Source organism: Oryzias latipes, chromosome 17 (genome assembly GCF_002234675.1).
Source record: "Oryzias latipes chromosome 17, ASM223467v1".
In the NCBI taxonomy this organism is placed as follows: Eukaryota; Metazoa; Chordata; class Actinopteri; order Beloniformes; family Adrianichthyidae; genus Oryzias; species Oryzias latipes.
Genome location: NC_019875.2, coordinates 16,630,233 through 16,644,111, shown reverse-complemented (window position 1 = coordinate 16,644,111; position 13,879 = coordinate 16,630,233). Strand labels below are relative to the sequence as shown.

The 13,879-nt window shown below is 39.5% G+C and overlaps 1 protein-coding gene across 2 annotated transcripts; it reads left to right on the top strand.

The window, feature by feature from the left end:
- The first annotated feature begins 3,692 nt into the window (after positions 1 to 3,692).
- Positions 3,693 to 13,123, top strand: LOC101156357 (discoidin domain-containing receptor 2). Of its 2 annotated transcripts, none has more exons than XM_023965477.1 (16): positions 3,693 to 3,836; positions 4,264 to 4,344; positions 5,188 to 5,617; positions 7,338 to 7,485; positions 7,637 to 7,739; positions 7,836 to 8,019; positions 8,848 to 9,088; positions 9,283 to 9,342; positions 9,661 to 9,797; positions 10,103 to 10,313; positions 10,395 to 10,609; positions 10,897 to 11,024; positions 11,115 to 11,327; positions 11,408 to 11,642; positions 12,139 to 12,288; positions 12,389 to 13,123. In XM_023965477.1, the coding sequence occupies exons 3-16, from the start codon at positions 5,429 to 5,431 to the stop codon at positions 12,524 to 12,526; spliced, it is 2,352 nt and encodes a 783-aa protein (XP_023821245.1). In that variant the 5' UTR covers positions 3,693 to 3,836; positions 4,264 to 4,344; positions 5,188 to 5,428; the 3' UTR covers positions 12,527 to 13,123. The 2 variants fall into 2 exon arrangements, with proteins under 2 accessions (XP_023821245.1, XP_023821246.1); XM_023965478.1 differs by lacking the exon at positions 3,693 to 3,836 and having other exon boundaries at positions 3,905 to 4,344; positions 5,188 to 5,290; positions 5,386 to 5,617.
- The last annotated feature ends 756 nt before the right edge of the window (positions 13,124 to 13,879 follow it).

The window sequence follows — 13,879 nt, the reverse complement described above, 5'->3', positions numbered from 1 at the left end:
GGTCAAAGGTCACACTGAAGTCACTGAAGGCTGCAACTAAACTGTTGTTCCACTTTTTTTTCCCTTGTCAGATTTTTTTTTCCTTTTTTCTTTGCTTTTCTGTTGTTTAGTTTTACTCAGACAGATTTTTTTGGGTTGTTACATACATTTTTTGCAGGGTTTTTTATTTTATTTTTAAGGTATATTTAATTTGAATAAAGGTTAACTTGTTCTAATGTTCTGCAAGTGGGCTTTTTGTATAAATGTGATACAAGTACAGAGCCGCCAATCTCATTTATGTTCTTTTTTCTTCATTCATTTGAACTGAAAAAGCAGTAGTAAATAAAATAAAATGAAATAAATTCAATTGAATAAAACGAAATTGAATCTAATTAAGTTGAAATACAACACGACCAATCATGTCAACCAACCTTAAATTGAATCAAATCAATTAAAATTAAGTTAAATGGAAATAAAATTAATTGATTTGTACTGATTTAAAATGAATCTCCTCATTGACAAACAATATTCAACCCCCTGTCATTGAAAATCATCCAACATTTTTGGATCCTTCACAGTAACTAAAAGGTGGTTCAGGTTTCTCTGTTTGACTTAGATAAAATAGTTTAGTATTTCAAAAGTTATGTGAAATCAATGCAAATAAATGTTTTATTTAATCGTGAAGACTGTAAAGTCCTAAAATCAAAGTGAACCCTTTTAGCAATAGGTATAAGCTGAACAATGCTTTAAACGTGCAGCTGGGGTTGATGGGAACCTGAGTAATTAAACAGTTATTTAACAAAAGACAAAAAAGAGGAGACAAATCTACATTTTGAATTCAGATCACATCTGTGAAATCACAATGCAGCTTTGGGACACAAAGAACCTTTCACTTAATAAACTTTTCTTTTTCTTACACTTTCACAGGATGCTACTTAGTAGCTTTAATGATTCATCATAATTGATTTACTCCTATTTTGTGCTTGAATTAGTCATTAAAACTAAGCAAAATTCTGCCCCCGTTCTGTAAAAACCCTCATCAGAATCATTTAAGTTTCACATAAGGTGAGAAATGAACAGTTTCCTTTTGAATAATTTTTGTATTCCCTTGCATTTTTTCTATTACAGAGGAATATCTAGATTGTTGTGAAATGAAAGAAACTGCTGCGTCACTCCTAAATTACATTCCTGAAAGTCCCTAATTATAAGTTCAGAGCTCCCAGCAGCTCTATGATGCTGACTGTAAGCTAATTCCTGCTCTGAGCTGCAGAAAGAATGGAGGTGTCTTTGAGTGCTTTCCAAAATTGATCAGTCTCTTGTCCTCCTCCCCTTTCCTCCTCCTCTTCTGTTTCCCCAGAGCTCCTCACCTTTGTGCTTCTATCACTCTCTCCAAGGTTATGTCTGTTCAGGAGGGGTGTGCTAAAAATGAAAGCACGCTTACTAGGATGGTTTTTCTTTTTTATTTGCAGAATTAAATGCCCTTTCCGAAATGCCACCTGATCACGTGACGTGTGCAGACTATGCACTGGAGCTTTATGAAAAGGCTCAAATGTGTCCAAAGATAATCTAAGCTGAAACAGGCTTCAAACGTCACAATAAGCAGCTCCTGCAGTGACCTTTTCTAACAGTTTTTTTTTGTTTGAGAAAAGAAGACGTGGGCATGCAGAAGGTCCTCTGTGACGACAAACACTCTCCATGATGATTGGAGCTTCACCAGATGTGCTCATTAAAAAGGGTCAACTCCCATTAAGCGCAGGGTCTCTGTAAGCCGCAGTCTTTGATATTGGTAGATAAGATGGAAAATAGGAATATTTTCAGCTCTAATCCACCTACATTCAGCTGTGACACCCAGCAACTCCACCAGTGCAGTTGCTGACACAAACAGTGGGAGGCCTCCAGCTTTCAATCTCGACTTTTATTTGTTTGATGATAAAAAAAAAATTTGTCATTTGTGATCCGTGTTATTTTCTTCCCTTGTGGTCTACTGACAAAGGGGGTTCGGAAGCAAAAATATACTTTCTTCTGGTAAAACACACAATGAGTCGTTTAAGTTTCTTGGCGTTTTACCTCCTGGAGGCAACTGGATGGCTCAGTTGTACACATGTAGGACCGGCACATGTCTCACCAGAGTTCGTTTCCTATGAGGCGTGATGAGCTTCAGCCAGTGTGTGTCCTTGGGCAATTCCCTTTACTCTACTGCTTAAGCATATAACCACACGCGGTCCAGTTCCGGTTCCCCCTGTGCCAGTCCCCAGCCTGGATAGAATACAGGGTTCTGTCAGGAACTTGTTGCTGTGGGACCTCTGAGGGGGTAAGCCAAAAGGTGAACAACAACTTGGTGTTTCACCTCCTCCATGTGCATGAAACAATGCTGTTTCAGCTTCACTTCCTGTTTTATTTTGTGGTTTCTCTCTCATCTAGCCTCTAAAATGCGATTCCTGTCTGTATTTTTCCTCTTTGTCCAGACCAGATCTAAAATTTAATCAAAATCATTTACAGTATTTTTAAAAATTAAGAACAATTCTGGTCTCAATACTGACGATGTTTACATGCATGCTATGTTTGGAATTATTTTCTGAGTAAGATACCTTAATGTAAAAGCACAAACTTGGTCATTTTATTTGGAATGAAAACATCTTCTGCAAGCTATAATCCACTCTGCATATTAGAACAAGTTCAACCATTTCTAAATATTCTGTAAGATGTGTGCATTGTGTAGGGCTTCACTTTTAAAATACGTTGCTTGTTTTATTATTTAATAGCATCACAGAATCTCTTTTTTTTTAAAGCAAAAGTCTAGACATTACAATTTTTTTCACTCCAACAAATGCAAGCACATTTTTCAGAAACTATCTCTGCTCTTTTAGGCTTTAGACTCATTTAGAATGCAGCTTTCCTTTGAACATGTCTGAAAGAGGTGGAATCGGACAACCCAAGGAGGAGCACACTGAGGGTAAGATAAATGCAAGGTTGCAGGTTCAGTTTACTCAAGCCAATATAATCATACATGTTTTGAAGTGTCCTTGGGCAAGACCAGACACCAAATCCCAGGTGCATGAATTCACGTGGGAATCGGTTTGTACTTTGAAGAAAGCAGAAGCATTCTATATAATAACATCTGCAATTGAACCTTTTGCTATTTGCTAACGTAACCGAAGCTCCTGGGAGAAAACGGCAAAGACTGAATTTAGGAGATTTAACCAGCATCAGGTTTGCTTTTCATCTTGTTTCGCAGGTATAACAGCAAAACTCAAGCAACCCTTAAATTAAAAATATTATTCTAAGTCCACTTTTATTTAAATAAAAACACTATTTGTGTATTTAAAAGTTATAAAATAGACATGATATTTAAGTTTATTGAGTCACATTATTGCAGATGTTTATACGTATATTAGTTTTTGATGTTTGTCTTTTAAAAATGTACTAAATGTATTTAAATCAACTAAATTTGAGTTTAAATAACCTCAAGCTGCAGCTTTGTTTCTAGTTAGCTTCTGACAAAAATGGCTTTTCAGTATCTGTGACTCCTTTTTATGTGATTTCTTCTTGGCTTTATTTTAAATTGAATTGACTTCTAAATCAGCAACAACCTTCTCTTTCTGTCATGACTTAAACTTTTGTGCGTCAGGTAAAGAATCCCACAGCATTTTTTTCAGTCCTTCAGCCAAGGGGGCTGTTACATCAGCCTACGTTTCTTCACTCCCTCTTCTTTTCCTTCTCCGCCCTTCCTTTCCAATCAGAGGAATTCCTTCCACAGAGGAGGTCAGACTGTGGAGCTGCTGCATTTGTCAGCTCCCAGAAGACGTGGAATATTCCCGGAGACAAATAATAACATCAGCACAAAAGAACTTTTAAACGTGAGTCGAATCCTTATTTTTCTCTAAATGTGAATATTTAAAAAAATATATAATAAATTTATGTCATAAATATAATGTACTGTGAACCTCATTTTTAATTGTACACATTAGGGTTTTGTCAGCAGGAGCCATTTTTACTTTATGGCAGAATTAGTAATTTAAAACTCAGCAAGATTTTGACTTTTAAATCTAAATTCTTTGTTAAAACTATAAAAGTTTGAATAAAACATAGATTTTGGTTTTTAATCTGCTTGTATGATGAGCCTTTTTGCACACATTATTCCTGGACAAGAGGAGTTTGTTAATGAATGGAGGGAAATACTTTAGATTTGATTTAATTAAACAGTTGGGTTTTGCAGGTTTTCCTTAGAAACCTCAGTCAGTTCCTTTGCTGCTGCTTGCTTTTTCTCACCTGTCTTCCCTTTAGGAGAGACGAGGATCATGGAGTTTAAAGTGATCCGACTTTTTGTTCTGTTGGCGGCAACTGTGGAAGCTCAAGTCAACCCAGGTAGACACTTTTCTTCACATCTCCTTGTTCTTCACTTAAGATGAGATTGGCTTTTGGTTAAGCTTTCATGGGTTTTTGAACACATGGAGCTACAGAAAAAAACCTCTTTTAAACTTTTCCGGAGAACCTGAAAGTTGCAAAAGTTGATGAAGAGGAGGGAAGGTTTAGGTGGGTGGGCTCAGAAAGCATGAAGGTAATGTATGTGAGTGTGTGTCTAAGTGTGTGTGCGTGGTTTACCTAATGGTCAAAAAGCAAACACAGGACAAGACGAGCTTTCACGGGCAGGGGGGTATTTGTAGGGGGGAAAAGTGTCACGGGCAGAAAGCGTGCACATTCCTTCAACTCACGCGATCTGCAAAAACATTTTCAGAAAAGCCTCGCTTGATCAGCGATATATTTGAAGGAATTTATGAGAGGTTTGTTTATCTCTGAAATGAATTAAAAAAAACACATGTGAAAATAGTTTCAGGGTTAAACATAACTCCATAAATGCTGTGAAGCCAAAGTAAGAATTTGGCCTGACCTTCAACATGTTTCGGTTGTGTTTGAGTCGCAAAAAATTATGAAACTGTAAAAAAAAAATGAACAGCCTGCTGGACACTCCCTTTTCATTTTGCTTAGACTGGCACCCACACAGTGATGCCTCTGTTTGGCTTTGGAGGCCTTGCAGGGCTGCAGGAAGAGAGGGCTGAGGGAGGGGGGAGGCAGATTCTACCACTTTGCCCCTTAAAAATATGAAAGAAAAAAAAGGTGGCATGTGAAAGCATTTACTATATGTCCCACTCACGTGCACAGACACACACATTGAGTACTTATGGATTAGTGTTGCCTCGTGTTTTCCAGAAGTGTGTCGCTATCCTCTTGGAATGACGGGAGGGCAGATTCAAGATGAGGACATCTCTGCCTCCAGCTACTGGTCTGAGTCCACTGCAGCAAAATTTGGAAGGCAACTTTTATTCCATTTTTATTTTTCCGTCTCTGTATGTGATCAAATAAGTCTGCCAGAATTTTCCCTCACTGTTTCTATCTTTTTTTTCTCAGACTTGACATTGGCGGCGGGGATGGGGCCTGGTGTCCTGACATCATGTCTGAGCCGCATGGCCTCAAAGAGTATCTCCAGGTGGACCTGCGATCGTTGCACTTCATCACGCTGGTGGGAACCCAAGGTCGCCATGCCGACGGCATGGGGAATGAATTCGCTCAGAGGTACAGGATCAAGTACAGCCGTGATGGCAGCAACTGGGTGAGCTGGCAGGACAGGAAGGGACAGCAGGTGAGCACAACACAGTTTCAGGTGTACCACACTTCACAACCACGTTTATTTTTTAGAGAATCTGCTGCTGATTTCCAAGAGAAAATTGTAAGAATAGAAACAATTCTACCTTGCATCACAGAGTTATTTAACCATGTCAAATGGTCACAGTGGCATTTTTGAAACCGTCGCTGACAGCAAATTATTGGTTTCACATGTGGGAAACGTTTTGAAATAAAACCAGAGCAAGGAATGAATTTATAGGAATAGATAATAAAAATGACTTTAAAAACGTCCTCTTTAACAATGTAGAATTAAAAATCTGTCATTAACATTAGATCATATAATAATAATGATAATAATTATGAACTACATTTTCTTTGAGGCCTGACTTTGTATGGGTTTACAGCCTTCTAAGGGCAGCCTTAAAAAATAATATTTTTTTAAATCAATCAAAGTAATGTAAATTAAATTAAAGTAAAATCAATTAAATTAAAGTTTGTTCATTTTTACCAAGTAGGGGTGGAATAACCAATCGGCTCACTCAATGAGTTGATTCGTAATCCTATAACCAGGAACAACACATGTGATGACAGCTAAAAATGATCTAACCATCATTCAGTCCAATGTGTGGAAACACTTTTAATTTAGCAGACAGTGTGGCAGAATGCTCTGATAATGTTCCCTTTAGATTATTTTGATGTGGAAAAATACATTGAGCTAAACTTTAGGAGACTAATACGTGATATACGTGACTGGATTTGCCATTAGTTCTTATTTACTTGTTTGTTCACATATTTAATTTACACTTGATTATCTTGCAAAAAATACAAGGACTCTGGAAAACTTCACCTGCACTGTTCAGTACCAGCCAGGTATTTATCTCTGAGTCACACTGGCTGAATTTTTGGCATAAGATGTGCTGGTGAATCAGATTGTTCAAAATGAACCAATATCGACTATAAATCTAAACGGCAGCCACAAATTATAATATGATTTGAATCGTTGTTAAAATGAATCATTACATTCCTACTACTAAGTAAGAACACGCCATTCTCGCCTGGTTTTGATTTATTTTGATCATGACCTTTACTAAATGAATTATAAACAGAAGAATATTTATCTCAATGGGATCTTCTGATGTAAACAATCAAACTCTTTGCAATAAAGACTATTTAAGTTTGAACTATATTAGGATACTGTGACCTATAACTTGCAGCATAAAATGGTCCATGCGCCATTCCTCCCCAACATTATGTGCTTTTTGTTTTGTTATTAGAAGATTTTGTTTTTGCTTTTTGTACAAATGACTAAAACTAGACCCCAGATATAAAAAAGTGAAGGAAGGACAAAATCAAAAGAGACTTTAGTGTTGGAACTATTTGGCAATTTGATGATAATTCAATCACCAAAAGGTTTTTTAAACATCTTTTTCCATTCAAATATTTCTATTAGCAGTTTTTATCACTCCAGTTATTGAAGGTGATACTCTGAGGAGCAGAAAATGCAGCACAGTTTGAAATCAGGTTAGCAGTTATTGGAAAGCTGGTTTGCAGCCAATTTTCAACCGTGTCCAAACATCCCTGAATAACGTGTTACATCGGATTTTTCAGCAACTGCCTTCACAGAAACATATGCTCCCTGGATAAAAAGGAAGTCATGTTTACATCATGCTTCTTCACACCGTTTGTCTCTCAGTCATGGCACATCTCACCTCCTCTCGCTGGCTTTCCTGTGGCAGGTCATTGAGGGTAACAGGAACGCATACGATGTGGTCCTGAAGGATCTGGAGCCTCCCATCATCGCTCGCTATGTTCGCTTCATGCCTGTCACCGACCACTCCATGATTGTGTGCATGAGAGTGGAGCTGTATGGCTGTGAATGGCTTGGTTAGTCATAACTCTCCACTGAAATAGCCTCATTGTAACGTTTTTTCACATTAACACACCTCTCTTTTGTGTGTTTTGCATAGTGATGTCCCTTAAAGCCACACTCACACAAATAATCCTCTTCTCACATGTCTCAACCTGTCTCCTTTAGATGGTCTTGTGTCATACAGCATTCCAGATGGACACCAGATGATCTACAGAGACCTAGAAGTCTCCTTTAATGACTCTGTGTATGATGGAGCGTCAGCTGAAGGGTCTGTGTCCTTTTTCTCCTCTGACGATGTGAATTAGAAAAGCCTGCAGTCATCAGGAAACACTGTGAACGAAATATCTGCCGATCTTTCCAGCAGTCTGACAAAAGGCCTCGGCCAGCTCACAGACGGCACCTGGGGTCTGGATGATTTTCTCCACAGCCAAATCTATGGCGTGTGGCCCGGCTACGACTATGTGGGATGGAGCAACCGCACTTTCCCCAAAGGTTATGTGGAGATGATCTTTGATTTTGACCACGTCCGAAACTTCACTTCCATGAAGGTATAAAATGACTGCTTTTTCACTATTGAACGTACAGAAAGCAAATTTCTGATTTAAAGTCCCACTTAGATCATCCTTTGATCTGTTTTTAAAGCATTCCCAGTAGTCTTTTAATTGTGATTATGCTGTTTTTAGCCCAAATCAAAACCTGTGTTGTTTTCTAGGGCATAGTTTCTGACACGGCACAACGCCGGCCCCCTTCCCATCTAAGAGCAGAGAGCTTGTGACCCACCCAGCGTAGTTTCTGTCACAAATAAGCTATTTTTTAAACAGCTTTTTTTTTGTCTGCTCTTGATTTACAGCGATTTGAATGAAGAAATTCACAGAAACCCAATTTTAAGCTTAATATTTTTCTTATACACGTCGTCTATGATGACAAAAATGCCACAGGGACAAGTTAAAAACAACAAAAACACAATTCTCATTGGAGTTGGTCTTTAACAAGAAATCACGTCTGTTTCTGCAATAACACTGATTTGCAAATTTTTTGCAAATCAGTTTTAATTTAAAAATTATACTTTCAATTTCTCAAGTACTGATTTTCTTTTTATAAATTTAATTTTTTCAAAAATGTTCATGAAAGATTGAGGGTTAGCTTTTCTTTCCTTAGATAAACTGGAACGACACTTCAAATTAGAAAAATACGTTCTTAAAACATAGAAATTTGTTATGGAGTTTTTTATGTACAAGCACTGAAAAAAATCCTTTATGGTGCAAACTCCATTAAAATACTGATGGTAAAATAAAATTGCTAAGTTTTTAGATAAAGCCACTAAACAGTAATCCGATAGACGTGTTTGGGTTTAACTCTGTTTTCTACCTCTCCAGGTCCACACCAGTAACATGTTCAGCCGTGGAGTGAGGGTGTTCCGACAGGTCACATGTTTCTTCTGGTCGGACTCAGAGTGGGAGCCCGGCCCCATCACCTTCAGGCCCACGCCGGACAGGGTGAGCCAAAGGGCCCGTTTTGTCACCGTGACCCTTGGGGATCGCACAGCCAAGACTATTAAGTGCCGTTTCCACTTCAGTGATGTGTGGATGCTGTTTAGTGAAGTGGCCTTCCAGTCAGGTAAAACAATAAAAACACACAAAAACAAGCGTTTGTAGGTCATTGGTGGCCTTAGAATAAGTTTAATTTTAAAAATCCTTATCAGTAAAAGTTAGACAGATGTTTCATTGCTTTTTGTGTACTACTTTGAGTCAACATCAACTAAACTGAACTGATGTTGGTTAACTTTCCTCCTTTGCGTCTTTGACTCACAGGTTCTGCAGTTTATAACACATCGATGGGTCCTGGAAAACATCCAAAAAACCCACTGCCAGGTGTGCACTTTCTGTCAACCTTCTGTGTGTTTTTTTATTTTTATTTCTTTTAAGGTTAATTCATTTAGATTTATGCTAATTTTGTCATTAACTATTATTTTAATCTTATAATATCTTATTGAATCAAATCAATTACATCAGTTAAATCAATTTTGTGAGCTTCTCTGTTCAAAAAGTGTCAGATGAAGGTTCCTGGATTAATCCTGCCCCCTGCTGTCAGCAATAGAAACACTTCAACATTAAAGGATTTAGTTGGTTTTGAAACGTGAAAGACGGACATTTTTCATCGGACTTTTCCACTATTTTGTGGCATTTCAGTGGATGATCCAACTCACAAAGTGGATGACAGCAACACCAGGATCCTGATTGGCTGCTTGGTGGCAGTCATAGCCATCTTATCGGCAATCATAGTGATCATGCTGTGGCGACAGGTTTGGCAAAAGATGCTCGAGAAGGTGATTCACTTAGTTCCTTGATGACTGCCTTTTCCATGGTTTCATTATTGGCAAGTTAGGTAGAAAAAACATACTGATGTAGTCTTAATACACAAAGAATATGTCATTGGTGTTTCAAATTCATTTTTAAAGTATGAAATCATAGAAGACATTCTATGCCATTGATGTTTTAAGTGACATTTATGCATTTCTTTCTTTAGGAATATGTGGACATTAACAAACTGCTCATGAAAATCAGTTATATAAGAGAGTTTATCAGTAAAGTATAAGCTGTTTCTTAGACAAAGTTTCACTGACACATGCAGGCATCCCGGCGCCTGCTGGACGATGACCTCACAGCTCGCCTAGCCATTCAGAACCGGGCCTTCGCCTTCCGTCACTCATCTCTATCCAGTGACAGTGGTTCCACCTCCAACTCCACCTACGAGCGAATCTACCCTCTCTGCGCCGACTACCAGGAGCCTTCTCGTTTGATTCGGAAGCTGCCAGAGTTCGCTCATTCTGCGGAAAATCTCGGTAAGCCTCAAAGCCTGGAAAAAACTCTGACTATAGCACTGCAAAAGCCACGTTTTGAGGTAATTTCTATCTTCTCGCCAGAGTCTAGCTCCTCTTGCATGGCTGCCACAGCAAGTGGTTCAGATGGAGCTCCACACTATGCAGAGGCAGACATCATCAGCCTGCAGGAGTCCTCAGATAGCAGTATCGCAGCTGCCAACATGACTCCCTTCACCGGCACTGATTCATCCTTGAGAGAGTTTCCCAGAGAGAAGCTCTCTTTCAAGGAGAAACTCGGAGAAGGCCAATTTGGAGAAGTAAGTCTCCAACCGTTAGGTTTCATTGACTCGTCGTTAAATTATTGATGTCTTAACGTAATGCCTGCATGAAGATCAAGTGGAGACAGTTTGTGTTTTTTCTTTTAAAATTCATACATAAAATTCTGAAAATTCTCCTTAAAACATGTGAGTACTGCAGTAGCTGTTTCATACTTTAAAGTAGTTTCCGTTTTGTTTTCTAAATATCGATAATGCAGCCTTTTAGATCATTAAAATAGGCTAAATGGAAAAGCTCTAAGTGGAAAAGTGGCCTTTTTACCCCACAGGTGCACTTGTGCGAGGCTGAGGGAATGCAGGACTTTCTGGATGAGGATCTGTCTGTGGGGGAAATCAGTGAATCACTTCTGCTTGTCGCTGTCAAAACTCTGAGAGAAGATGCGAACAAGAATGCCAGGTATAAAAGCAGCTAGCTCACAGCAGCTCTAGCAATTAGGTCATTGTTCAAATGGTAAATATCATCTCCCTGTTTGCCGGTGTGGCCCAGGAATGATTTCCTAAAGGAGATCAGGATCATGTCTCGTCTAAGAGACCCCAACATTGTGCGCCTGCTGGCGGTGTGCGTGGACACAGATCCCCTGTGGATGATCACCGAGTACATGGAAAACGGAGACCTGAATCAGTTCCTGTGCAATCTCAGACTAAAAGAAGCTCCGGATGAAGACAAGCCAGAGCAGGAGGAGGGCGAAGATTCAATAAGGTATGATCCTAATACCCATTAATAATCGACAACAAATGAACAGCCAGATCAAAAATATTTTTTCTCTTTGGTGCTCTTAGTTACACTAAGCTTATCAACATGGCAGTTCAGATCGCCTCCGGTATGAAGTACCTGTCCTCTCTCAACTTTGTCCACCGCGATCTGGCGACTCGCAACTGCTTAGTTGGAAAGAACTACACCATAAGGATCGCTGACTTTGGCATGAGCAGGAACCTGTACAAAGGGGACTACTACCGCATCCAGGGCCGAGCGGTTCTGCCAATCCGCTGGATGTCATGGGAGAGCATCCTCCTAGTGAGTAAAATTTAGAAGAGAAATTCCCATCAGCCCATTAGCTCCTGACTGTTCTGTGCAGATATTGGCTTTACTTAGTTACCTACAGACCTATAGACCTGTAGAAAAATCAGCTCAGTGCCCTTGTAGTGTCTGCCCTGAGACTGGAAGGTTTTGAGTGCAAATCCATGGCCAAGCCATACCAAATCCTCTAAAAATGAAACCCAATCCCTCCCTGCTTGACATTCATTAGTAAGGGGTTGAATTGGGAGGTTAAACCACCACAAGGTTCCTGTATCTGAAGCTCACTGCTCCCACAGGGGAGGGGTCAAATTGAAAGAACAAATTTCACACACCCAGGTGTGTGACAGCTAATGGGGCTTTATAAATCTCCGGGTTTTTTTTTTTTTTTTTGCTTTAAAGAAATCTCAGAATTTAAAGAAAAATTAAATGCAAAGGAAAACATGTCTGCGAGTATTTTTGTTGGGTTTAAGCAGCCTATCGTTTGTCCTTTTAGGGTAAGTTTACCATGGCTAGTGATGTTTGGGCATTTGGAGTGACTCTGTGGGAGATCCTGACTCTGTGCAAAGAGCAGCCGTACTCCCAGCTCTCTGACGAGCAGGTCATTGAAAACACTGGCGAATTCTTTCGGGATAAAGGCAAGCAGGTGAGAAAAAGTTTTAACTTGCAATCTACTGGAATAATTGTGGCTGTTTCTTTTCTATAACAAAACCACACATGGACGTTGTTACTTTTACTGCCCCAAGGTGTACCTGCCAAAGCCCCCCTGCTGTCCTGACAGCGTCTACAATGACCTGATGCTCAGTTGCTGGAGGAGAAATGCCAAGCAAAGGCCGAGCTTTCAGGAGATCCACGCTCAGTTGCAAGAGAACATGTCAGCATAGCAGAACTGATCTGCAAACTGTCTATGCAATAAACTGTTTACCCTGTTTGTTTCAGACATATGGAACAGATCTGGGGATGGAGGCATCGCTTTGAATTCCATTCCGTAAAAGTCTTAGTCACAGCAATGTTGTCAATATTGAAATGCATAAAGAATAGCTTTACAGACTACACTGTGTTATGTTTGTTATTCACACAGTGCATTCATACTTTGATTTATTTATTGTTTCTTTTTTATTTCTTATGTTACTCCTATGTATTTTATTGTACTTTTTATTGAAAACACAATTTTATTAATATATGGCCTAAAATTTTATTTGTATTTGGCTATTTTGAAAACCAAACACGACATGATAAAACCTTTCATCTATATCTCATTGAAATGTCATTGAGTACTGTTATGAGCACAATATTCATGGTTTGTAGACAGGCCGTTATAACAGTTTTGAGGAAAAAACTGTGGTACTTCCAAGAAAGACGGTGACAGACAGATAGGTTTATGATCCTATTTTGTCATGTACTTTTGCGTTTTTTTGTCTGAAATCTGGTTTTATTGTTTTCAGTGCAACCAATGGTAGATTAAAATGTTGAATAAATTCTTTCAGGTGTGTGTAATTTAATTCCCTCAGCCATCCTCTCTGACCCAGCGACTGAATTCACCACTCTACAAATCTACATATGTTGAAAACCCAACTTTTTTTTCTCTATCTTGACATGTTTAAGGTTTGAAAGAAACTATTTGTTTTTCAATTTAAAAAAAACATATAGCCTAACCCAGTAGCGGTTTTAGGCACGGGCCATACGGGCGATCGCCCGGGGCGGAAAAATGACGGAGGGGCGGCGTCAGCGGCTCAGCTCTTGTAAAATACTTTATGCACCACTATTGGTTTACTTATATCACAGAGTTTGTAACAGCCTGAAACCTGGCTGCGCCCCGGCCCCGCAGCTGCGCTCCCTCCTGTCTTTGAGAAGTAGACGCAAATGTGTGTGGGAAGGAGAAGGGAGGGGGCGCGGGGTGAAGAAGGAGAAGGGAGGGGGCGCGGGGTGAAGGGTGCAGCCTGAGAGGTGAGCACGGAGCGCAAAACGCATGCGCAAACCTGGCTGGATCTTCTTCCAGGGGGGCAACGGTCGCGGGCCGCGGCTCAGTGCTTGATGAAAAAATAAAAATAAAAATTGCGCCGCCATGTAGCGAATTGGCGCCCCTGGGTGCAGCTGCACGCGCTCCTGCTGGAAATGTTTGACGAACGGGGGGCTGCGGGTATAAAAAAGGTATAAAAAAATCATGCTTTTTTGGTTATTTTTGTATGAAATGCCCAAATAAAAAATGGGAAAACAAAAACAATTCTTCACTTAGA

Bases quoted from the DNA above. Each gene is read 5' to 3' on its own strand.
- LOC101156357 (XM_023965478.1), top strand. From the start codon at position 4,278: ATGGAGTTTAAAGTGATCCGACTTTTTGTTCTGTTGGCGGCAACTGTG. The intron at 5,618-7,337 runs GTGAGCACAACA...TTCCTGTGGCAG, and splicing joins AGGACAGGAAGGGACAGCAG to GTCATTGAGGGTAACAGGAA. The intron at 7,486-7,636 runs GTTAGTCATAAC...TGTCTCCTTTAG, and splicing joins GTATGGCTGTGAATGGCTTG to ATGGTCTTGTGTCATACAGC.